The sequence below is a fragment of the Micromesistius poutassou genome (assembly GCF_964030765.1).
Source record: "Micromesistius poutassou genome assembly, chromosome: 12".
Classification (NCBI taxonomy): domain Eukaryota; kingdom Metazoa; phylum Chordata; class Actinopteri; order Gadiformes; family Gadidae; genus Micromesistius; species Micromesistius poutassou.
The window spans coordinates 8,775,845-8,800,130 of NC_140282.1; the positions used below are offsets into that span (position 1 = coordinate 8,775,845).

Sequence of the window (24,286 nt, forward strand, 5' to 3'; positions counted from 1 at the left end):
CATCCCAGAATGTTCTTATAGATTTTGCGTTTATTTGATAATCACAAGGGAAATAATTAATTGTGAAGGTAATCGGCACACAAACAAATACAAATGTTATAAAAACCAAAGTGCATGATATGTATACTCCAAGTCTTAATAATAACAGAACAGGTCGTTATGTGTAGTAATAATAATAATAATAGTAGGCTTAAGGTAAAAACGACTAATAATAATAATAATAATAATAATATAGTCAAAGTAAAAACTAATAATAATAATACTTAAAGTAAAACACCGACCCAAAAAGGGGTTGTTTTTGGTATAGTATTATAATTAGTTTTTACTTTAAGTCTATAATTATTACACTGGGTCTGAAAGTAACTGCAAGAATAATCCATTACTTATATCTCCAAAAAAGTAAAGATTTTTTAATCCGCTTTATGAAACGCGTCGTTTGTGCGACAGAACGGCCCGTAGTCACATGATCCATCGCGCCTTCTCTCATTGGTTGCTTAACCCAGAGACGAATTTGAATTATTCAGCGAAGCGATGCCATTGGCCGCGCCGCTCCACCAATCAGCGACCCGCGTTCGGACTGCACTAGTTTAAAAAAGCTGTGATCACAACACTTCCTAAAACGAGCCACCCTGCCTGTTATCTATACATAGACAATACCTCCAGTGGAATTAACTAACAATTTGGTAAGTTGAGAATTATTGAACATTACAAGTCGAAAAACGACGTTTCTGATGTGGATGTAAAGTAATAGCGAGCGTATGCTAAGGTATTGTAGCTAGGAACACACTGGCTACGCTACATGAAGCTTTGTTGTGTCTCATAACGCGAGTAAAAGGAGAGCTCATCTATTAAAGAGGTGTATTATTTTCTAAAAACAAGCAGGTTAATGTGCTTATCTGTGCGCAGCCCTGTGTTTATTCTGGAAATGGTCAAGTATTTTGCCAGTAGGTTAAATTCTGCAGTATTTACGAGCCCATAAACGACGTGTCCCCGTGAGCTTTATATTGTGGAAACCGTCAATAAATAAACTCTATTGAAGTTAAAACACCTCAGTAGAAACATTTGCAAAGAAAGAAACAAAAAAACACAGGCTGTCATGTTCAGAAAAACATTTTACATTAGCCTGAGGGTCTTCTTCATCTTCCTCCTGTCTTACAGTGAAACGAGACTCGATAAAAGATCATGGAGGATGACAGCGAGTGGATGAAGCTGCCTGTCGACCAGAAGTGTGAACACAAGGTGAACCTTTTAACATGCTGTTTAAATTACAGCATGACCCACTGGACCCCTGAAAGCACTAATGGAAATGACTAATAGTCATTATGTATACATTATGTCATCAGATCAAGTATGAAGGCACATTTTGACATATTTTTTATAACATTAAAGATGATTACGTTACATTAGAAACCCAAACATGTATGCAAACAAATTAACCAACAAAAAAATGTGAATCATTGGAAAACTCACGAGCAGTTTAATGCACGAGTTACATCAAAACAAATGCAGAGTTAAGTGTCCGATTTAACCATGTAACCTGTTGTGCAGGCATGGAAAGCGAGGTTAACTGGCTACGAGGAAGCTCTGAAAGTCTTCCAGAGGATCGACGACGAGAAGAGCTCAGAATGGGGGAAGTTCCTGGGACTCATCAAGAAGTTTGTGACAGAGTCCAACGCCGTGGCCCAGCTGAAGGGTCTGGAGGCCGCCCTGGTGTTTGTACAGAATGCACATATAGCTAATAGGTACTATTATATAACTCATTTAAATTCAATTGTATAAGTATAGCCCTTAACCACAGGTACAGTCTCAACAGGCTAAGCGGGCCACATATTTATGACACCCCCCTGACTCTAGCCCCCAAAAGGCCAAGCAAAAACTCTTAAATCAGCAAGGAAGAAATCTTGAGATGGAACGTAGAGTGGGGGGGGGGGGTTCCCTCCTTCCAGGGATGATCACGAGAGCAGCGGGTGCCATAATTGACATGCATTCACACAGGCAAAACATTTGAAATCGGGGATGGGTGATGGCTCCTTAACCGTAAGGAGATTCCAGGCATTCAGTTGTAGTCACCGCAACACGCTAGAAAAGACTGAATAATTAGTTAGAAGGGAAAAGTCCAAACAAGAAATGTAGACTACTGCAAACCATTCAATTAGGTATCAGAGTTCGATCAACTCTGATAACTACGTGCTCCGGTTGTGTTTTCTGTGGTGATGATATGGTTGGTTCTCATTTCCCCTGTAGGTTGGCGGGCGAGGTGGTGAGTGGTGTGGTGATGAAGGTCTTCAACCAGGCCAAGGTCCGGGCCAGAGAGCTGGGCTTTGAGATCTGCCTCATGTTCATCGAGATAGAGAAGGCGGAGGCTGTCCAGGAGGAGCTCATCAAGGGCATAGACAACAAGAACCCAAAGACCGTCCTGGCCTGCGTGGAAACCCTCCGGAAGTCACTCTGGTGAGCCGATTTTTGAGCAGTGGATTGTTTTAGTCAAACTACAAATACATTTTTGAATACCAAAATCGTCAAGGAATTTTTTTTGTATTTATTTGTTTTCCGCTTTTTTAATGTCCATGTGATCTCTATATCTCTTTTACCCTAGTGAATTCGGAGCCAAAACGGTAACGTTGAAGCCCGTCCTTAAGGTCCTGCCCAAGCTGTTTGAGTCCAGAGACAAGGCGGTGCGAGACGAAGCAAGGCTGTTGGCTGTAGAGGTCTACCGATGGATCAGAGACGCATTACGGCCTTCCCTTCAGACCCTGACTCCTGTGCAGGTCAGCACTTTATGTATTTCAACAAAAACAATTGTGTGTGTACTGTGTTGGCTGGTTTAAGCTTGGACTCTGGGCCTGGGTGAGGCTGGTGACCTGTAATCAGTGTGCAAAGGTTAAACCAGTCATCACCACACACACGCACGGAGGGAGACCTACATGGCAACATGGAGCACCAGGCCATGTATCATCATCTGCAAACTTTACAATAAACCGGAATCAACAACCCACATCAGATTTCCTAAAACATTGTTTTGAGACTGCTTTGGACATTTCTATAAATCGGCATGTCTGTTGTTAATGGTAACTTACATTCATTTCTCCTTGGGGGGCTACTCTTATTGCAAACTGTGACAAAACAAGTAAACATCAAGGCAATGCCCAGCCTGTGAATGGATTCCCTGTGCCCAGTAGTTGGAAGGCGAACATACATTTTGTCCTGTGTGTAGAATGCCCATTTCTACATGGATTAAGTTGGGTTAGAGTTATCTGTGGCCCAGGCGTGACATGGTTCTGTTTCTGCCTTCTCAGCTGAAGGAGCTGGAGGAGGAGTGGGGTAAGGTCGCCCCCGGAGCCCCCAGGCCGAGCCGCTTCCTCCGCTCCCAGCAGCAGCATCAGCAGAAACACGTGGAAGCCCCGGTACACGAGGCGAACGATGTGCACGGAAACAGTAGGTTATATTTTTATCATCATAATCAATATGAGCTAAATTAAGTTTTGATAAACCATCTGATGTGTTCTGTTTCAGGTGACGTTGAGGACTCGGCCCCACATATGGACCCCTATGAACTCCTGGATCCAGAGGACATCCTCTCCAAACTACCCAAAGACTTCTATGAGAAAATTGTAAGCTGCCGTCCCCCAGGGTTGGGATCTTGTTTCATAATTTTATTTCATTGTTTATTATTGCTTATTTTTTTTAGTTTTCTTTAAATATTTACTTCTTTTTTTTTTCTTTTACTTTTTAAAATATTTTAAATTCTATCTTGTGTGTTGCCGAGGCTTTTTGATCAACCGTTTGTGTTTGTTGACAGGAATCCAAAAAGTGGCAGGAAAGGAAAGAATCCCTGGATGCTCTGGAGACGCTCGCTAAGAACCCCAAGCTAGAAGCGGGGGATTATGGGGATGTAGTCCGTGCGCTGAAGAAGGTACTACCCGTGTGTAATGTATCGTGCGCTGTGGTGTTGTTACATCCATGGCTGTTATGAACCGATCTTTCCCTTTTGTAGGTCATAGCTAAAGACGCCAATGTGATGTTGGTGTCTCTGGCTGCTAAATGCCTTGCTGGAATCGCAACTGGTCTCAGGAAGAAGTTTGGGACATATGCTGGTCTTGTAAGTTCTCATAAATAATCAGGCACTCGATAAGGACCCTTTATTCAGAAGTAGAGGATGCAATGCACAATTTGTCCTTTAGCAGGATGAGCAACAAATAAGGTTTCCTTTACATTTTAAATGGCAAATTAAGAATTGCAGCCCAACCTAAATGTCACATTTGTATGCAGATGTTGTGTACCTATAAAACGAATGCATGTCACCCTATTTCTATTTATAAAGAATCCACATAACATGCAGACTTTAATGCTCCTATTTTACAGCTGCTAGTTTGAGGGTATGACCGGCTGACAGTGATTATTCTGCTCTCCCCTTCAAGGTGGTGTCGGCGTTATTGGAGAAGTTTAAGGAGAAGAAGCCTCATGTTGTCCAGACTCTGCAGGAAGCCATCGACGCGGTATTCCTCACAGTAAGGCCGAGCCTCCCCTCATGCCAACTTTTCTGTCCAGTCTATCCAATTGCCTAAAGTCATTTGTTGCATTCTGTAGATATAGATCTGAAGGAGCAAGCTAATTGGGTGCTAACAACACTGTTCCTTCTGGTGCACCTATCGCCCAGTCCATGCATTGTTTTAAAGAAATCAATTGTCCTCCAAATTGCTGTTTCTGAGGGATGGCATTTACCCTGTATAAACTCATTCTCAGTCCTTAAACTCAAGCCTGCTCTAACGGATCAGTGGCAATTCCTGCATAACTTGACTCTAATTGCCCATTTTCAGGATTACTTGTGAAGCTTTATATTGGGAAATGATTCACCGGTCTACTGTGGATGACTTCAAGTGCATGCATTTTGTTAGTTTAGAAAAAAATATAATAATACAGCTAATGTACATTGGAAGTTATTTTTAGTAACTTCATTCTTTACTGTGTGGATCAATCCACCATAAGAATAAGCAAAGTAAGAGAAAAGACAATTTTGTTGCAATCATTGCATTCATTTGCATCACACTTGAACACACTTGAATTGACAGACCACGCTCCAAAGCATGAGTGAAGATGTTCTGGCGGTGATGGACAACAAGAACCCCTCCATCAAGCAGCAGGCCTCGTTGTTCTTGGCCAGAAGCATCCGCCTCTCGCCCCCCGGGAGCCTGCCCAAGACCCTGGTCAAACCCCTCTGCATCGCCCTGCTCAAGGTCGGCCTCCATCGCTGTGTCGCTCTTTAAAGCACTAAAGGGGTTTTGGAGGAAATGACTGTCATTTGGCTTCAGCTAGTTGTGATGTCGCTAAAAAGGGTTTCCGAGTATCATCCGGGGAATCGGTGGGTGCTGATGTCTGCTCTCTCTGTCTGCTCTCTCCCGGCAGCAAGTGAACGACTCGGCTCCTGAAGTGCGAGACGCTGCGTTTGAAGTCCTGGCAACATTGATGAAAGTCATCGGAGAGCGAGCCGTCAACCCCTTCCTGGCTGATGTCGACAAAGCCAAGCTGGAGAAGGTACGTTTATGTAAAAAAAAAAAAATATATATATATATATATTACGTCAGCTCCTGAGCAGCTTTCATTTAGTTAGGTACTCTCTTTTGAAACTTTTAAAGACTTGCACCACAACCCTAATGTGTGACATACTTTGCTCTTAATGTTCCACTCGAACATCCTCTAGTTTCCTCTCCACCTCGTTATCGTCTTCTCCTGGTGCCGAACCCATGTCTTGCATTCCTGTTTTATTCAATTGATCTTTAAATTCAAACATTTTCTGTCTCTTTTTATGACCTGAGCTCCACTCCTTTTTGTTTCTCTCAGATAAAAGAGTGCGCCGACAAGATCCAACTTGCAGGGTCGAAGAAGGCGGGAGAAGTGAAGGAGAAGTCTGTTGCTGCTCCACAGCCAGCTCCGCAGGCTCCTGCCAAGCCTGCTGGACCCACCAAAAAGCCCCCCCCGGCCAAGGTAAACAACCTTCCCGCTAGTGGAACCTCCATCCCCAACAGAGCTTATTCGTGTCAATCATGTTTGCACAATGTGAAATCATCACAGTCATCCTTTCTCAAACATCAAGCAATCCAAATGTTGACATTCAATTGCAATGGGACCAATATACAAGTTAAAGTGTTGCATTGTGCTGAATATGTTTGGGTTACACATTTGAAACCTCCTGTCGTAATGCTGGATTTGGAGAGCATAAATATTACTCATACTGCCACACTTGATTTTTATACTGCCAAACTATAGATTTTTTTTTTTTCCAAGTGTTTCTGAGGATAGCTTTTACCCCATATAAACATGTTCTCAAGCCTCCTATACTACTGACATTCATTCTTTTATATTTTCATGAATTGCTCTTCCTAGGTAGGCGGGGCTTCCAAGAAACCCAAACTTGCGGCCGGTGGGAAGCGGCTCGACGGAGGGAAGACCAAGAAGGTGGCGGAGCCCAAAGCGGTGGAGACGGAGCTCTCGGTGAGTGGCGGGGGGAGAGCGCCTACCACACCGGGCAGACGGGTTCAGACCGGGCGGATGTGGTCGTGACTCTGCTGTGTTCCTCCACCAGGTGGAGGTGTGTGAGGAGAGGGCTGCAGCTGTCCTCCCCGCCCCCTGCATGCAGCAGCTGGACAGTGGCAACTGGAAGGAGAGGCTGGCCAGCATGGAGGAGTTCCTCAAGGTCAGTGGCCACTTGTCAGACAAGGGTTTGTGTGTGGAATGTAAAAGTGGAGCAACGTTCAGCATATTATCATAATTGTAAGAGATGGGTCAGTGCATAATACTGTCTTGGGAAATGAAATGCATCATCGCTTACCGTTATGTATTGTTCAAAACTGCATCAAAAGGTTCACATTTACAACATTAATATCTAGGATGGCAACACCGCTGTAGTCATGCCCACATCATGACTAGTTCTCATAGTACGCCGCTGGTGTCCATGGAATCTGAATCTGTTTGTTTGTCCCGATTGTGCTTGCTTGGGTCATCAATGGGAAAAGGAAGCATATATAACCTGACCGTGACCTATTTGCCCTCCAGGCCGTGGAGAGTATGGACAGTGACGAGATGCCCTGCCAGGCTCTGGTCCGAATGCTGGCCAAGAAACCAGGATGGAAGGAGACCAACTTTCAGGTAATGAAATGTGTACCCCGGATTAGAAGTGGGAAATGGCAGTAGCTCAACAAAGACGGGAATCTGTCTAATATCCAAACATCCCTGTGAAAGTCTGAAAAGTTTCCTCTTTAACTAGTGGAACTATTTCTTTCTGTTTACTCACGGCATTAATATTCAGCCTATTCGCCCACATCCCTTCTGTTAAAATAATCAAGCATGATAAATTCTTTCTTCCCATCATTCTTCAGATCTAGTTTTTTAATTTGACTCCATTACAACCGCTTTACATTCGTCCTTAGTCAAGACGTACGTACAAAGCTCACATCTTTAAAGCGGGTCTCAGATGGAATGGATCGATAAACACGAACCGTGAAACACAAACCCCCCCCCCCCCCCCCTCTCCCAGGTGATGGGGCTGAAGCTGCAGGTGGTGGCAGCGGTGGCCCAGAGAGGCCGTTTCTCCAAGACCTCGGCCCTCGTGGTCCTGGAGGCTCTGGTGGACAAGGTGTCCGACGTCAAGTGCGGAGGGAAGGCCAAGGACGCGCTCACAGCCATCAGCGAGGCCTGCTCCCTCCCCTGGACCGCTGAGCAGGTAGCGTCACACTGCAAAGCCGCTCGTATCGAGTGTTGGGGAGGGGGGCGCACTTCACGGAGGTTCACGTTCCTTACTTTAATGCTGCTCTCGTTCCGGACGTTTCCGTAGGTCGTCTCGATAGCCTTTGCCCAGAAGAATCCCAAGAACCAAGCGGAGACTCTTAACTGGCTGACCAATGCGATCAAAGAGTTTGGATTTAAAGGGTAAATGATGCACTCTTTCTAATTTTGCACCCTTACGTTACGGTTGTGGCGGTATCGCTTGTTCTTGTGTTTCTATCGCTCATTTGTGATTTCATTCAATTCCTCTCTCGTCTCCGTAGAGTGAACGTCAAGGCTTTCATCACCAACGTCAAGACTGCTTTGGGAGCCACGAATCCTGTGAGTTTATTTGATCTATTTTGGGTAACATTTGGGTATGTTTATTTTTTTTGGGGGATATCCAGTCCATCACACATAGTCCATAACTCTATGACATCAGTCATATAGTTACTGCAGTCTAATAACGTTATCAAGCGTCACTCTACCACAAACGTGCTGTTGACCTATGTGGTGCCCCCCCCCCCCCCCCTACTGTAGGCAGTCCGCACGGCAGCCATCTGCCTCCTGGGTGTGATGTTCCTGTACGTGGGCGCGGCGCTGCGCGTCTTCTTTGAGGACGAGAAGGCCGCGCTGCTCTCTCAGATAGACGCAGAGTTCCAGAAGGTAGGTGTTGCAATAGATGGAAATACCTAAATAAAATACTAATAATAATAATTAAAGATTTAAAGCAGAGCGAGTGAGGGGGTGGGGTTGTGCGAGGGAACCGGGGATACTGTTTGAAATAAATTTTTATGCTAATGCCGCCCACTCCCCTCTCAGATGCAAGGTCAGAGCGCGCCCGCTCCCTCTAGGGGCACCAGCAGGAAGGAGGACGAGGAGAAGGAAGGGGCGGCGGACGATGAGGGAGATGACGACGAGGCGGCGGCGGAGGTCGTGGACCTGCTTCCTCGCACAGACATCAGGTGACCTGTCGACCTCCCCGCTCCTTTTGTCTGCCCCATCAGGTTTGCCCTATTTTTTTTTTTTTTTTTATGTGATTGGTGGTTGTTTGAACCTTTCTGGGGGGTCTCTGTGGTGTTGATGCAGTGATAAGATCACTGGGGACCTGACGGCCAAGATGGCGGACAAGAACTGGAAGATCCGGAAGGAGGGTCTGGACGAGGTGGCGGCCGTCTTATCAGAGGCCAAGTTCATCAAGCCCGCGCTGGGAGACCTGCCACTGGCGCTCAAGGCCCGCCTGGGAGACTCCAACAAGATCCTGGTACGTACGCTGCAGGCAACACCGCGCCTGTGTAAGAATGATGGGCTCAAACACAGAGGGCTCTTTGGAGCCCAGGAAAGTGTGGACTCAAATAATCGTCATTATGTTTGGGAATCGTCCGCTAAGGCAAAGGGCAGGGAACTTGTATTTCCACCATAAGAATGCCGTCCATGCTGTAGGCCTGTCAATCCCTAGCTGGACTTGCTTGGTTGTGCCATTACTCGCTCATATTCATACACTAATCATTCTTATCTGACCAGGTCCAGCAGACGCTGGGCATCATGCAGCAGCTGGCCACGGCCATGGGCCCCGGGCTGAAGCAGCACGTCAAGGCCCTGGGCCTCCCGGTCATCACGGTGCTGGGGGACGGCAAGGTAACAGCCCACCATCACTTAGAGGGGTGTGTGTGTGAACACTAGATGTCTTATGGCGGAGTCTAGAACATCGCCATCTTGTCACAGGCAAGCTTTCTGGTGGTACCTGAGGTAAGGTCAGTGATCTGCACAAACGCTAATACTCTTATCTCGCTGAAATCTTGACGGATTTACAAATGGTTTGGTTTCTTACAAACTACTACTATTTGTAAAGGGAAATCTTGTACCTATTTTAGATTTAAAATTTTTTTAGAACATAACATAATTATTCATAAGTATGCAGTGTCATAACGTTTATAACAAACCAAATTGGTTGAAAATTGAGCAAGTTATGGTTATTTAAAAAGTACATGTACCACTACAAACACAATGTTATGGGTGAGCAAGCTGACTGTGGCAAGATGGCCGCCGGTGCGGACGAGATATCTAGTGTTCTATATATCTATGGGAAACACAGGGTACCTTACGATACGTGGCCCGCGATACCGATAATATCGCGATAATCTATAGTGTGTTAAGACGATCCAACATAGATGTATGTCTGTGAATAGAACATGGTGTCTGACCTTCCCTGTGTGGTGCTGTTCTCCAGAACCTGGTCCGCGCCGCCGCCCTGGCCACGCTAAGTGCCTGGGCGGACCAGACGGGCATGAAGGAGTGGCTGGAGGGCGAGGAGCTGTCGGAGGAGCTGAAGAAGGAGAACCACTTCCTCAAGCAGGAGGTGAGCTCCTGCAGCCGCTGACTTTGTTTGTTTTTTTTCGACGGTGGTTCAAAGAAGTTCTGTTGTGACTGTTTGTGTTGCTCCTGTCAAATGTGTATACTATTTTACTTTCACTGCGTAATTTCTTTATAAAGAATTTATAATAAATATAGAGAATTGCATTGGTTACTTCTCATTGACAGGAGAAACGCGTAAGAGTTACAGTATAGAACTATATTGGACAACTGTATAAGTAAATTACTAAATTCCCCAACGTGTTCTTTTTTTACTTTCACTAGAAATTCTTTGTTGGCGATTGTGTTGCATGAATATTATAACATGGCATCTTAAGTGCTTTTCCATGTATATTTTTAAATCACACATTTCTTTAATATCCCCGCCCCTCCAGCTGCTAGGCTGGCTGACAGAGCGTCTGGCCACTCTGCGCGGGGGGCCCTGGGACCTCCTCCTGTGCCTGGCTCCGCTGTACGCCTGTCTGGAGGACCGCAACGGAGAGGTGCGCAAGAAGGCCCAGGACGCCCTGCCCATCTTCATGGCCCACCTGGGCTTCGACAAGATGAACAAGGCTGCGGGGAAACTCAAGGTAGGACGGGACGGGGGCGGAAACCAGCCATACTGCTACCGACCGCTTAGTCAAAGACTCAGGGGATTAATCGACCCTGTATATAGAATAGACTAAAAATGTGATTAGAGAAATCATAATATACAACTCTACCGTGCTTTCTTTTAATAACCTGGCTTGCTGACTTTCGTTGTTGGTATTTACATTTAGGGCATTTATCAGATGGTTTTATCCAAAGCGACTTACAATAAGTACATTTGTCAGAAGAAGGAGAAACAACAATATATCGCTGTCGTACAATAAGGATGTTCATAGAACCAAGTGCCATGCACTAACGATCACTAGGTTAAACCATTCCCCGTATGCAACAAAGATAGCTAGGATAAGATGCTACACAATGCCAAGTACTGAGTGCAAGGACGTTCAACATACAATAAGTGCGTAAGGGGGGTGGCTGTAGAGTCTAGGTGAACTCTGAACAAGTGAGTCGTGAGTATCAGTCGCAGTCGTTGGTGAGCGTCTCTGCGGTCCTGACGTCGGCAATGACATGATTCAGAGTTATTCGTTTATTCCTCTGCCCGGCCTAACTGCTCTGTCTCCGTTTAGCCCTCGTCCAAGGACCAGGTGGTGGCCCTGCTGGATAAAGCCAGGGCCGCCATGCCAGCCAAGCCGGCGCCGCTCGCCAAAGCAGCTGCCAGCGCTCCCTCAGCCAGCAGGCCGGCCGCAGGTGTGTTACCTCTTTCACCGCTCCTGTTTTGCCAGTAAAGCGACGGGACGTGCCAAATTACGCCCGGACCCAAAGTGATTTGTCCCGGCCGCCGGCTCGGAGGTTTGACCATTCTTTTTTTGCCTGTTTCTTTCTCTGCCGCCAGCCTCTGCTGACGTGGTGTCCACCGCCTGTTCAAGTCATGACGTCACAGAGGACAGAGTCGACGCAAAGAACTCTAAGGCAGCCTCCGCACCCAAAGGAGGGAAGGTGAGTTTCTCTGTCAGCAAAGTTTATTTTGTATTTATTTTATTTTAAGGGAAGATCATTTGGGTAGTTAGAGTTGTACCGAAACCAGTATCGGAATTTCCTTTGGTACTGTCTGAAAAGTCTATGCGCAGATCCAATACATCAAATGACTAGCTAATTTACTACACAGGCAAAGAACATCAAACACTATGGTCTAATGCGGCGTTCATTAAAGGTCAGAGGTGGAACGGCGGAATGGGCAACGCGTCATCTCTGACCTACGTGTGTTGGAGCTACCAAGTCCGAAAACAAGGATGCTCACACTTGACTATAAAATTCTAAATGTATTATTATAAATGTAAATTATCTAGTTCTGATAAAAAGTAAAAATAAGTGAACCGACTATACATTGCTGTCATCGTAAGGGAGCCCTTCCATAAGAACTGCTGTTAGTAGTATGTACTCGGTATCAGACAATACAATACTCAAATCAGGAATCTGAAGGAAAAAGGGCATCGGGAAGGAAAAAATTGGTATGGGAACATCTCTACGTCCCAGGGTGTTTGTGTGGGTGGAGGGGTTAGTGTAGCAGTCCCAGGGTGTTTGCTCACTGTTGGAGCCTTGATGTTGTCAGCGGAGGTCCCAGGAGCTGAACTCCAGCGGCGGCAGCAGCTTGAACTCCAGCCTGGAGAAAGAGTCGACCGGCAGCAAAGCTCCTGGCTGCTCCCTAGCAAAGAAACGCAGACGGGTACCTTAAGACTTAACACAACCTGTCCTGGTGGAGGCTCCGGTGTGGCCACTCTGTGTATCGCTCATTTCTCCTCAGGACACATGGGGGTGCTAGGGTTTCACTCACTGCTGGTGTGCGTTCTTGTAAACGGTGGAGGATGTGGAGGATGTGTAGAAATGTTTTGCAGTAAATTCCCTCTTGCTGCAACCTGGCAATTCCTAGTCATGGTTGGAGTTTGCTCGTCTCAACGGTCCCTTGTGTTCTTGTCTTTTGTAGAGCGCCACGGTGGGGAAGAAGCCCCCCGCTAAGGTCAAAGAGGAGGAGGACCACTCGGGGCCACTCTTCATCCTGGTCCCCAACAGGAAGGAGCAGCGCGCAAAGGACGAGAAGAGCTTAAAGGTGTGTGTGCAAAAATGTGCTTTTGTGTTGCGTTCCTTCTTTCATGTTCCTTTCATGGTCTGCTTTTGTCGACCACCTTCTGTGTGTGTGTGTTTTGCATTTTAAAATCATTCAGTAGTCTGTTTCCAGGTCTGCTGTTGGCACAGAGTTCTTCGTATTTTTAAAGTGTCTGTATACTAACGGTTTCGCCCTGACACCCCCGGCCCCTCTCCCTCTGTGTCCCTCAGGTGCTGAAGTGGAACTTCCCGTCCCCGCGGGAGGAGTACGTGGAGCAGCTCCGCGGCCAGATGGCGCCCTGCGTAGCCAAGTGGCTACAGGACGAACTCTTCCACGTCGACTTCCAGCACCACATCAAGGCCATCAATGCCATGACAGAGGTGAGAACCCCCACCGCACGCCAACGAGCCCTGTCTGGTCATGGAGGAGAGGGAAGGGGCGTGGGAGTGATGAGTTGCACTGCTATGTTGGGGCGCAGGCTGCAGTGGCGGCCAGCGCCCCAGCCGACCCTCGCTGGGGACACCCCATGTGCACAGGGGCCATCTGACTCGCGCTCCTTCCCGAGGGCAGACCTCAGTCGGTCTGTTATTATTGTCACACCACTACCGCTTTATCTAATATGTCTTATCATTTATCTTTGGATAACTGTTTTAGACACTTCTCGGAATGTGTTCATGACCTTTTTTTTTTAATGAACCCCGAGTAATGTTTTCAACAGGCTTGCTTTGAGTGATGTGTCAGCCAAGGAAAAACAGTTATTGTAGTCGTTAATACACCAGCTTCATTGACAGTGAATCCGTCTGAGCTACTCTTCCCCCCCCCCCGCGCTTTTATTTTGAAGCATCTGGAGGCGGAGATGGCCTCGATGGTGTCCTGCCTCGACCTGGTTCTCAAGTGGTTCACGCTGCGCTTCTTCGACACCAACACCAGCGTGCTGATGAAGGCCCTGGAGCTCCTGAAGCTCCTCTTCCTCTCGCTCAGCCAGCAGGACTACCACCTCAGTGAGCTGGAGGCTAACGCCTTCATCCCCTACCTCATCCTCAAGGTCCGCGCGCTCTCCCGCCCCGCTCTGGCCTTTGATCCGTGTGTGTGTGAGAGAGAACAAGGGGGGTGCATAATGATGAGTTGCACTGTCGGTGGGGTTGTATTTGACTGCAGTGGCGGTCGCGGGCCCACCCCGAATCTCCATGGTGACACACGATGTGCACAGGGGCCATCTGAACAAGCACCCCCTCAATCTGTTTATTTGTTTCCTTAGTTCATCTCTGAAATTATGCGTCTTGCTAACATACATCTGTGTCTCTCTCTCTCTCTGTCTCTGTCTCTGTCTCTCTCTGTCTCTGTGTGTGATTGAAGATGGGAGAGTCAAAGGACGTGGTGCGGAAGGACGTCCGCTCCATCATGGCCAGCCTGGCTAAGGTGTACCCGGCCAGCCGGCTCTTCCCCCTCATCATGGACGGAGCCAAGTCCAAGAACTCCAAGCAGCGATCCGGTGAGAGGAGTTATCTCGGAGTGTAATTGGAGGGGACGGCGGGTTGAATGAATGAAAGCTCTGGGGCCAACAGGTCGACGGGCTCTTTATCTAAAGCACTGGATCTGTCATTTCCCCTGTGTGCGTCGCTTGATGGGTCCTTTTCTCCTGCCGGGGGTTTCCTCATTTGTGGCCATTTAAAAGTGACAAACTCACGTCTCCGCTCCACCTCTCTTAATCTCAACGTGTGTGTGTGTGTGTGGTTCCCCCCCCCCAGAGTGTCTGGAGGAGCTGGGCTGTCTCATTTCGCTGTGCGGCGTGTCGGTCTGCCAGCCGACGCCCGCCAAGGCGCTGAAAGAGATCGCCGTGCACATCGGCGACCGGGACACGCTGGTCCGCAACGCGGCGCTCAACACCATTGTGGTTGTGTACAAACTGGTCGGCGAGCAGATCTACAAGCTCATCGGCAACGTAAGCACAGCGGCTCCCGTAGAGTGGTGGCGGTACCAGAAATGCAGTATCGGGTATCGCCGAGTACGCAAGTCTGTGCACCGTTCTGATAACATGACTAGATAATTTTACTACACAGGCAGAGAACATCACAAACACGTGTGGTAATGGTCGGAGTGGGAAAGGCGTCATCTCCGACCTTTGTGTGTTCGAGCTACCAAGTCGGAAAAACGTGGGAAAAAAATTCAGTTTCCGTTGGGTTGTGGGCGGGCTTCTTTCGCCTTCAGCGGACTTCCCTCTTACGACCGGAGAAACTATCGGTTCTTAATGTCGCCGTCGGTGTGGTAGCTGAAAAAGCAATTTGCACTTTTTTTTTTTTTTTTTTTTTGAAAGTGCAAAAAAAAAACACCATCAAATGCCAATGCAATAATTGAGTTTAATTTGTGTTGGCAGCAATTCTCTGGCCAGTGGAAAAAGGTGTTCGTTCAACACCAGTGTGTTGCCGTTGTAAGAAACACTGCAGGGTTAATTAAATAGGTCTACAGAGCAGTTGATACCACAAATTATAAATGCAATCTTAAAAAGAAAACGAAACTTTCTGCAAAGGTCTAGAGGACTTTCGTGAGTGGAAGACGAAAGTGTGCACTAAAGAAATATTTTAAGGAACCTTTTTCGAACGGCCTTTCGGCGACGCCTTTAAACCCTATCCACCCTCGTCTAAGGACCAATTATCAGCCGTTCTCTCGAGTGGTCTTCGCCCTTCTTCCAAAAGGCTGTCTTGCGAAGCAGTAGATAAATATGAAGAGACAGAGGTAACGCATTCTAGGGTGGCAGTGGCTCAGGAGGTAGATGGGATGGACTTGTAACCGGAAGATTGCTAGTTTAATCCTCGGCTCCTCCTAGGTTAAGTGTCGGAGTGTGCCTGAGCAAGACACCTCACCCTGACTGCTCCTGACGAGCTGGCTGTCGCCTTGCATGGCTGACACCGCCGTCGGTGTGTGACTGGGTAAATGTGAGGCGATATTGTAACACGCTTTTGAGTGGCCACTGGTAAGAACAACACTGTATAAACGTAGTTCATATATGCATTGTGAATACCAAGCCTCCCGCTCTGTCCCTCCCCAGATGTCGGAGAAGGACCTTAGCATGCTGGAGGAGAGGATCAAGCGCTCGGCCAAGGAGACGCCCAAGCCCGTCGAGGACAGCAAACCCCCCAGGACCCTACCGTCCCACGCCAACGCCAGCATGCTGCGCAGGCCGGCCGACGACCACGCAGCCGCCAAGCCACGGTAGCCCCCCCCCCCCCCCCCCCACCATCACCGGAGGAGCGAGCAGGACGCGTCTGATCAGACACTTTAAAGCCAATAATAAAATGTCCTTCAGAGAAATCTGTTTTTTATAATGATAAATGCATCAGCTAGGTGGTACGGTTGCTTTTGTGAAGGCACCTTGGAAGTTATTTGTTTTGAGAAAGGAAAACACAGGACGTACACTGAGGCGTGGGGAGACGCAACTGCTCTAGCTGCCATGAAAACCGTTTTATTTCTTTGGTTTTGTTTTATAATATTTGCTTCATTCCCGTCGCCTGGAATGACCCGTCGTGTCCACAATGTCGTCCGTTCTCACCGCCGTCCTGATCTGTCGCCGCAGTCAACCGCGCTCCCAGAATGCAGCGGGGCACGCAGTGGCGGCGCCCCAGGACCAGGAGACCTCCTCTGTCAAGGCGGTGTTCCACCTGGACCTGACGCTGATGGAGACCGACTTCCTGCCGGTCAGCGAGCCCGTCCTGGTGCAGCACATGCTGGACGACCTGGAGCCCGTGGGCCTGCCCCAGCCCAAGTAGGACACGGTTATGTTTGCTATATAATACAAGGAGATCTTGTTGGTGACTGAGTGACACAAGAACGCAGGTCGAGACGTTGATATCCATTCTAACTCTGATTCACTAGCACCAGAACAATGTTACAAGTTGCACATGACAGGTGCTGTAGACTGAGCGCCCCTTGCGGCATGGGAATCACAATGCATACATATCCATTGCATACTCAACAGATGGCGCCGTTTGTCACAGAGCGTATTGTCTGTGAAACTTTCAACTGTGAAAGTTGGGTTGTGAAATTCTAAACTTTTTGAAACTGCATTGGAATTTATGCACGCTCTTTATACCCTCTTTTAGTACACTGCTTATTTATTTTTGTTTTGCTCTGAATATGCTTTTATAACGCACAAGGGAGTTGTAAAAGAAACGACCGTAAAAACGTATCGATGTTTGGACTTTATGGTTCAGAATACATTTGTGAGCAGTGGCTGCTTTTATCTTCAGAGTTGTAGGCTTAGGAATATTATGATCGCTACCCTATTTTAATCATCTTTTTTGTTTGTTTTTTTATAGGCCACGCCCACAACACCAGCCAAGTCCCGCGGCGACCATCAGCATGGTCATCTCCAAGGTGGCCTCTGGGGACATCAACACCAGCATGCAGGCCTTCACACAGGTATGAAGAGCACACCTGGCCTATATCTGTGTACTGGTGTCTCATTTGGGATATTAGGCTGATGTTTGGATGATGTGGTTGTGTATAGATTTGGTGATGACATGATGCTAATTCAGTCAAGTGTGTTGATTTGCTCTCCATGGTTGTGAAGAGGGGAAGGGAGCATAAGGTATTTTAAATGAAACCCCAAAATACCCTCCCATCTCTGCTCCCTCCCTCCCTGAGATTTGCCACCATTGAGTTGATAAAGATCAGGAGAAAGATGATCTGATTGTTCAGAAATGAGCCAATGCCCTGATAGGTCAGAAATTAACCGGAGGCAGACTTAAATCAGAGGCCCGTTTCTATGGGCTTTTTATTCCTATTTAAGGAAAGGACTGTTTGAAAAGACTGACAATACAATGACATGTTGCACAGGACCCCGGGTGGGAATCGACCCCTGTGTCTCTTCCAAGGCTGCCAACATGGTTAGCGTACTAGCGTGTCGATTCACCAAACTTCTTTTGATGCACTCTTAACGGCATGGCACTTAATGGAGCCCCTAACAAAACTCCTCTTTGACTTCCTGTTCCCCCGTCCCAGATGGACGAGGTGTTCCGGCAGCGCGGCCGCTCCCAGGTGATGGTGGGCAACGTGAACCAGTTCCTGAGCGCCACGGTGCTGCAGCTGCGGCTCTCCCACAGCGCCCACATGGCGGACCAGCGCGTGGCCAAGGAGGAGGTGGCCAAGCTGTACAGCTGCATCATCGGCAGCGTCATCACGGTGAGCCCCGTCCGTCTGAAGGAGGCAAACCTTTTGACTTTGTTCGTTCCCCCATTTCAAATCACCACTCAACACACGTCTGTTCAGAACTGCCTATTCCACCTGATGCCAATTGCCATGTCTCTCACTATCGTTATGATTATATATTTTTCTCATATCTTATTGTTTCTTTTTATTGACCTTTTTTGTACGGTTTCTGAGTGCAGAGAAAGGCGCCTTCATTGAAATGTATTGTTATTATTAAACCAGACGATGGGTGTCTTCTAGTGTGTTGATGGAGGCCTTGCGTTGGTATTTGCCGACTAGGCCCGGTTATCGAAGTGCAATACTTTTTTGGCAGGATTCTTTTTCAGGTTCCTGTAAAAGAGAAAAAATAAATAGGCTAAGCAATCTGCACTAAAGTTACAGATGTAAAAATGGTGTGGCTTCCTTTATCTGGAATTTCAATGAACAGAGCTGTTGCATTCTCAAGCGTTTCTTTGCTTTTTCCTTTTGTGAGGAAATAGCAAAACGTGTGTTGACACTCAAAGCAGGATAGAGATAAAAAAGTTGACAAACTAGTAATGGTATTGGCTTTGGAAAAACTGAACAATACCCTGTTCTAGCTGTCACAGAGTTTCATATCACGAGGCGTTTCTGATCTTCCAGAGGAAACGGAGCTCTAGTGCTCTCGTGTTTAATAGTTCCCCCCACCCGTCTCAAAGTCCTCATGCTGGGAGAACGCCTTTCACTGAAACCCTACGTGTCCCGCTGCCCTCAGCTGGTGGGCGTGGACTCCCTGGTCCTGGAGGCGTCCTCCGGGGTGCTGAAGGACCTGGTGGAGGCCCTGCTCACCACCATGCTGGACCCCCGGGTGGAGGCGCTGAGCCAGGGGTCGCAGGTCATCAGCTCCATCAACTACCTGTTCAGGCACCTCTTCGAGAAGGCCGACCAGACCAACATCCTCAGGTATGTATGTGTGTGTGTCCCCTCAGTCACATAAGCAGTGTGTGCTCAGTACTCGGTCGATCCAGTCAGATGAATAAGATTTCCTCTGCACTTTTCAAACATACTAATGGTGAAACAAAAATGGAAGTAGGCATTAATGAATGCAGATCTCGCTTTGAGAAGATCTTTTATTCCGCGTCGGTCCTGTCTCCATATGCAGCGCTCTGCTGGTACTGCTCCAGGAAGCCTTGGCCTCCTCGGTGTCCTCCAACTTCTCAGACTACGTCATGAAGGTAACCCGAGGTCTTCTAGCGCAGATCGCTTTTGGGCACAAAACGAACGGGTCCGTTCAACGTTTTGTCATTTGTCTTCTTTCCCCCCCCCCCAGTGTCTGTGGAGACTAAACCGGTTCCTACCGCAGACCATCTCCCGGGTGAACCTGGACCGCATCCTGCTGGACGTCCATAACTTCAAGAAGATGCTGTCCAAGGAGAAGCAGCAGCGGCCGCCCAACGACGTGACCCAGCGCACGCTGAAGACCCTGCTGCACACTCTGTGCCGGCTCACCGGCCCCAAGGTCAGCAAGCTCACCACGCTCATCTCCAGCCCTCCAGGCAATTCACATTAGCAACTAAAGTGGGTTGCACCACCTGCACCCAAGGTACTGGTGTTTGATCAAGGAACTAGGCAAAATAAACACCATTATTAAATTATACTTGCAAGGCTTTTTAGATTTGATAAACAGATTTTTTTACTGCAATTTGTTTTGCAAAAAAATGTGTTTGGGTGAAACTTTTTTTTTTTTAATTATGCAGTATTTGTATTTTACTGTTACTCTAATTGAAGTCAAAATGGATAGCATGTGTACCATCAGTCAGACTGGGACATGATTAATACTCGCACTGACCCAGTCTACGACTAATTGAATGGGGGAAGCTGACTGCAGGAAGTCGACTCTGGTTGAGGAGACTGAAAGACACTTACAGGACACAGCTCAGCTAATCCAGCCAATTCTAAAGCAACACATGTTTCTGTACCTGCAAGGGATGTACTTAGTTTTATATTGCACCGTAGCTTAAGACAAACCCCCCCTCTCCATTGAGTTGTATTTGCGGGCGGTACTTGGTAATGCAGAGCATTTCACCATCAGCAGTTTTGCCTCCAAGTTTGCCCGGCCCTGGGATCAGCAGTATTGCTTTTTTTTGTGTTTTCGGGACATGCATAATCCTGATAAATTATCTTGGTATCAAAGCAGTTCCACTGGTCATTAAAAATGATTTTTAACCATGAATAAAGCCTTCAAGGACACGGCAATAGCAACCGTTCGCTGGTTGGAAGCCCACTCAGCACAATTATTAAACAATACATAATTATCGCACAAAAGTTATTTAATTAATTTTACTGATGTAGAGATCCCAATATATTTCTACCAAAGTTAATTTGCTTTGTTATAAGACAAGTCTCATTGTTCAGGGATTGGTTCTTGTGGTCGGTGCTTTTTTGTACATCAATAAAAAAAAAAAAGTTTTTTAAATTCATGCTTTATTGACGAGTGTGATGAAAGTTGTTGAACTAGCTGAACTTTCTGAGGCTTTGTCTTTGAATCCCAAGGCCGATGGGCCATGTCGGGCGCCTGTAAGCGCCTGTTGCCCTGGTTACTGCGGCGTACCGCGCGGTTTGTACTAGTCTGACTAGTGATTACGGGAAGATATCTTTGTTGTATACGGGGAATGGGTTAACATAGCGATCGTTAGTGCTTGGCACTTGGTTCTATGAACATCCTTACGGTACAGACAGATATTGTCGTTTTTCTTTCTTCTGACAAATGTACCTTATGTAAGTCGCTTTGGATAAAAGTGTCTGCTAAATGCCCTAAACATAAATGTGAAGTCGTATTAAGAGGAGACTTGGTTTGTGTGTGTAGATCCTGGACCACCTGACCCTGGTGGACTGCAGCGAGTCGGACCTGCTGGCCCAGCTGAAGAAGACCCTCAAGTCGTCCGCCAGCAAGACGGGCCAGACCCAGGAACACGTGGTACGTAAACCTCCAGGCTGGCTCTAACCAACATGACGAGCACACAGTATCCGCCTGAGTAAACGCCTCATCCTCCGCTCTAGGGACAGAAGAGCAAAGAGAGCCTGGATCTCGGCCAAATCCTCAAGAAGATCTGCTCCAAAGCAGCTGCCCAAGAAGTGAGTGGGCCTTTCTTTACATTAGCATGAACGCCATGTTGGTACTATCACTGGACAACACCGTGACCGTTCTCTACTGTGGTGACCCTAATCTACTGTGGCTGTGCTCTACTGTGAATGACCGTACTCTACTGTGAATGACCGTACTCTACTGTGAGTGACCGTACGCTACTGTGCTCTACTGTGAGTGACCGTACTCTACTGTGAGTGACCGTACTCTACTGTGCTCTACTGTGAGTGACCATACTCTACTGTGAGTGACCGTAATCTACTGTGCTCTACTGTGAGTGACCGTGCTCTACTGTGACCAACCGTGCTCTACTGTGACCATACTCTACTGTGAGTGACCGTACTCTACTGTGAGTGACCGTGCTCTACTGTGACCAACCGTGCTCTACTGTGACCATACTCTACTGTGAATGACCGTTACTCTACTGTGACCGTACTCTACTGTGCTCTACTGTGAATGACCGTACTCTACTGTGAGTGACCGTACTCTACTGTGCTCTACTGTGAGTGACCGTAATCTACTGTACTCTACTGTGACCGACCGTGCTCTACTGTGACCGACCGTGCTCTACTGTGACCATACTCTACTGTGAGTGACCGTGCTCTACTGTGCTCTGCAGGGCATCACGGAGCTGTGGGAGTACAAGCAGACGCACCCCAACGTGGACCTGAGCGCCCTGCCCCAGACCTGGCAGAGCTTCATCGAGCAACGCCTCGCCAAGATCACCGCCGAGAGACAGGCGGAGAACCGGCCTCCGACCACGGGTAGGCCTTCACCTGATATACCTGAGCGTCCATCACACCTGGCGTCTTGTCTCCTGGTGCTCCTGTCACACGCCGTACAGCTTGTGTTTTTTCGTGGCGTGTTCCTCCAGGCGTGTCCAAGCAGGGCGGTGGCGAGGAGCAGCGGCCGTCTGTCTACCGGGAGAGGATGATGGCCATCCTGCAGAACATCGGCGTGGACAACAAGAACACGCTTTCCAGCTCAGGTGTGTGTTTGTTTACCTGTTGGCCAATTCAATTAAAGAGGGCAAAATCCCACAGGTGTGCTTTAAAGGCTTTTAGTTTTATTTGTATGCGTTTTCAAAATGAAAAATGTCCACCAAGTAACCGTTGCTTCTCTGCTTCCGTTAAGGGGTGAAAATCAGCTCTGACCAACCAGACCTGAGCGTCTACCAGGAGAGACTCAGGAGTCTCTGCCAAAGACCCGAACTGGATAACAGAACCAAGGTACAGCTGTGTGGGATCACCATCGCCTCCTAGCTTCCACCCTTTTTTGGTGGGGGGGATAAACCAGTATCGACTCTAAACTATATTTATATACCCCTACTACTAATGCCCCGATGAGTAAACCCAGCCCCCACAAACTTTCTGGCCCAACCATAACGGGCATGTCCATTGCAGAGACATAATGGTTAATGAGGCCGTTGCCGTTGAGTCACTTTGTAGTCGTCATAAATACTAGTAGCTAGCCGGTACACCAAGTGGATATTACTGCTTCACTGCCTTGAACGTAGCTCAGCTCACAAATGTAATTGTTGCACGACGACCACAATCTTCTTCTTGGGTTCTGTGTATGGTGTGGCATTGAGAAACTAATTCAAAGGGCATTTCTGTGGTCGCTTCAGTGAGGAATGCCCCGTTTCAGTAATACGTTCTACTATCTGCATAACGGGCGTGTTTCTCAAAGCGGATAATTTTGTATTTGAAAAAGGACAAGTTTTAATCACGTCGCCACGATTCCGATGTCTCTTGGTGCGGGGCGTTGTGTTTCCTGCCCGCCTCTCCGCGGGCCTTTTGAGTTCAGGCTCCATTAAATGATTAGAAACTTTAAGTGTGTGTGTGTGTGTGTGTGTGTGTGTGTGTGTGTGTGTGTGTGTGTGTGTGTGTGTGTGTGTGTGTGTGTGTGTGTGTGTGTTAATCTAGAATCACAACAAATGAGGAACTAAAACGCTACTCTGCAGTTTTTGTTGTTTTTGCACCAGTTATTGCACAGTATTTTATTGCACTAGTTGTTAAATGTCAAATTTAATTTAATTCTAATTTTTTAAAAAGCCCTGTTTTTTTTATTTACAGGGCTGAAAGCGAGAAACTCTTTGTTTTCTGGGTTTTTCTCGCTTGCAGCCCTGTAAATGCGCCACATAATGAAGTGATCTGTAGCCAAACCAGTGAATAAAACATCTAAGTAACCATGTTTGTCTCCAGTAAGAAACACGTTGTCTTTCAGAAAAATGTGCTTTAAAAGTTGTGGCGGAAACTTTTTAGTAAATGATTCTCGGCGACAATCGACAGGCGCGCGCGTCAACTCTCAGTTCTCTGCTCCTCCTCAAACAGGACGAGCCCACGAGCGGGTCGGTGAACTCCCCAGCCCCCGGCGCCTGCTCTCTGTCCTCCGATGCGGCGTTCACCTCTCGGCCCCCGAAGAGCCCCCGCCGGCCGGCCGCCCCGGCCCCCGGCGGCAGCAGCAGCCTGGACGACATCCGCCGGAGGCTGGAGAGGATGAGGAACAACCGCTGAGTCCTCCCTCTCCGTGCGGCCCTCAGCCTCGTGGTCTTGTACAGTTGTATTTGTTTTTCTACTGCTCTATCGTTGCGTTTCTGAGTCTTATGTTTGTCCTCATTTTAATGTACGAAGCTGTTTTTAATATTCTGTATACAAGGTCTTGTTTAACAAATAAAATATATTTACATTGACTACATTTGGTGTCCTCGTTAATACAATGATGCTCAAACTATCAGGTGGGCCAGTTGAATGTAAATGACGGGTTGCACAATACCACAACATATTATATACTGTATTTACATCCCATGGATCATGCTCAAGAGAAGGCTACTTGGTTCATATGATTTTGTAAATTGTTCATTTTAAATGACTTGGTAGAAAATAACTTGGTTCATTCTCATGGACTCACGTGTCAGATTATCGTGGAGTCCTCTAGGCCTCTATAATGAGCGCTGAAAAATGAACAGAACTTGCACACGGCTCGCATTGAATACATGAAAAGTACATTCAGTGAGACTGCGCTTCTGAGAGAGAATAGCTGTTGAAAGGCGTTAGAAATCTGAGTTAGTGGAGCATGCTTCTGCTCATGCGGTGATCATATAGTAATTGACTTGTTGCAATGACCTGGGGGTAAAAAACAGATGAAGTGCTGGGAAGAAAAGACAGCAGCACGGATCAAGGCTAGTGGGAAACTGTTGACAGCGAGGCATCCATTAG

At 47.4% G+C, this 24,286-nt stretch overlaps 1 protein-coding gene and 2 non-coding genes across 3 annotated transcripts; all 3 read left to right on the top strand.

Annotated features, from left to right (window-relative positions):
* Positions 1 to 585: 585 nt before the first annotated feature.
* Positions 586 to 23,711, top strand: LOC311356274 (cytoskeleton-associated protein 5-like). The gene is made up of 45 exons (XM_084476038.1): positions 586 to 683; positions 1,159 to 1,239; positions 1,549 to 1,742; positions 2,245 to 2,451; positions 2,597 to 2,768; positions 3,297 to 3,435; positions 3,514 to 3,611; positions 3,800 to 3,913; positions 3,995 to 4,099; positions 4,419 to 4,508; positions 5,070 to 5,234; positions 5,404 to 5,532; positions 5,839 to 5,982; positions 6,382 to 6,489; positions 6,581 to 6,691; positions 7,051 to 7,143; positions 7,532 to 7,717; positions 7,829 to 7,923; positions 8,043 to 8,100; positions 8,299 to 8,424; positions 8,581 to 8,723; positions 8,848 to 9,022; positions 9,283 to 9,396; positions 9,989 to 10,117; positions 10,506 to 10,700; positions 11,286 to 11,406; positions 11,552 to 11,655; positions 12,641 to 12,763; positions 12,991 to 13,140; positions 13,602 to 13,805; positions 14,117 to 14,252; positions 14,509 to 14,702; positions 15,807 to 15,970; positions 16,332 to 16,520; positions 17,074 to 17,176; positions 17,759 to 17,938; positions 18,699 to 18,886; positions 19,086 to 19,158; positions 19,254 to 19,442; positions 20,790 to 20,900; positions 20,984 to 21,058; positions 21,688 to 21,832; positions 21,943 to 22,056; positions 22,203 to 22,297; positions 23,402 to 23,711. The coding sequence occupies exons 2-45, from the start codon at positions 1,183 to 1,185 to the stop codon at positions 23,582 to 23,584; spliced, it is 5,988 nt and encodes a 1,995-aa protein (XP_084332164.1). The 5' UTR covers positions 586 to 683; positions 1,159 to 1,182; the 3' UTR covers positions 23,585 to 23,711.
* Positions 13,200 to 13,313, top strand: LOC311356848 (small nucleolar RNA SNORD67). Its single transcript, XR_014637717.1, has one exon. It is a non-coding gene; the product is annotated as a small nucleolar RNA SNORD67 (small nucleolar RNA).
* On the top strand, positions 13,871 to 13,987 carry LOC311356849 (small nucleolar RNA SNORD67). Its single transcript, XR_014637718.1, has one exon. It is a non-coding gene; the product is annotated as a small nucleolar RNA SNORD67 (small nucleolar RNA).
* Positions 23,712 to 24,286: the final 575 nt, after the last annotated feature.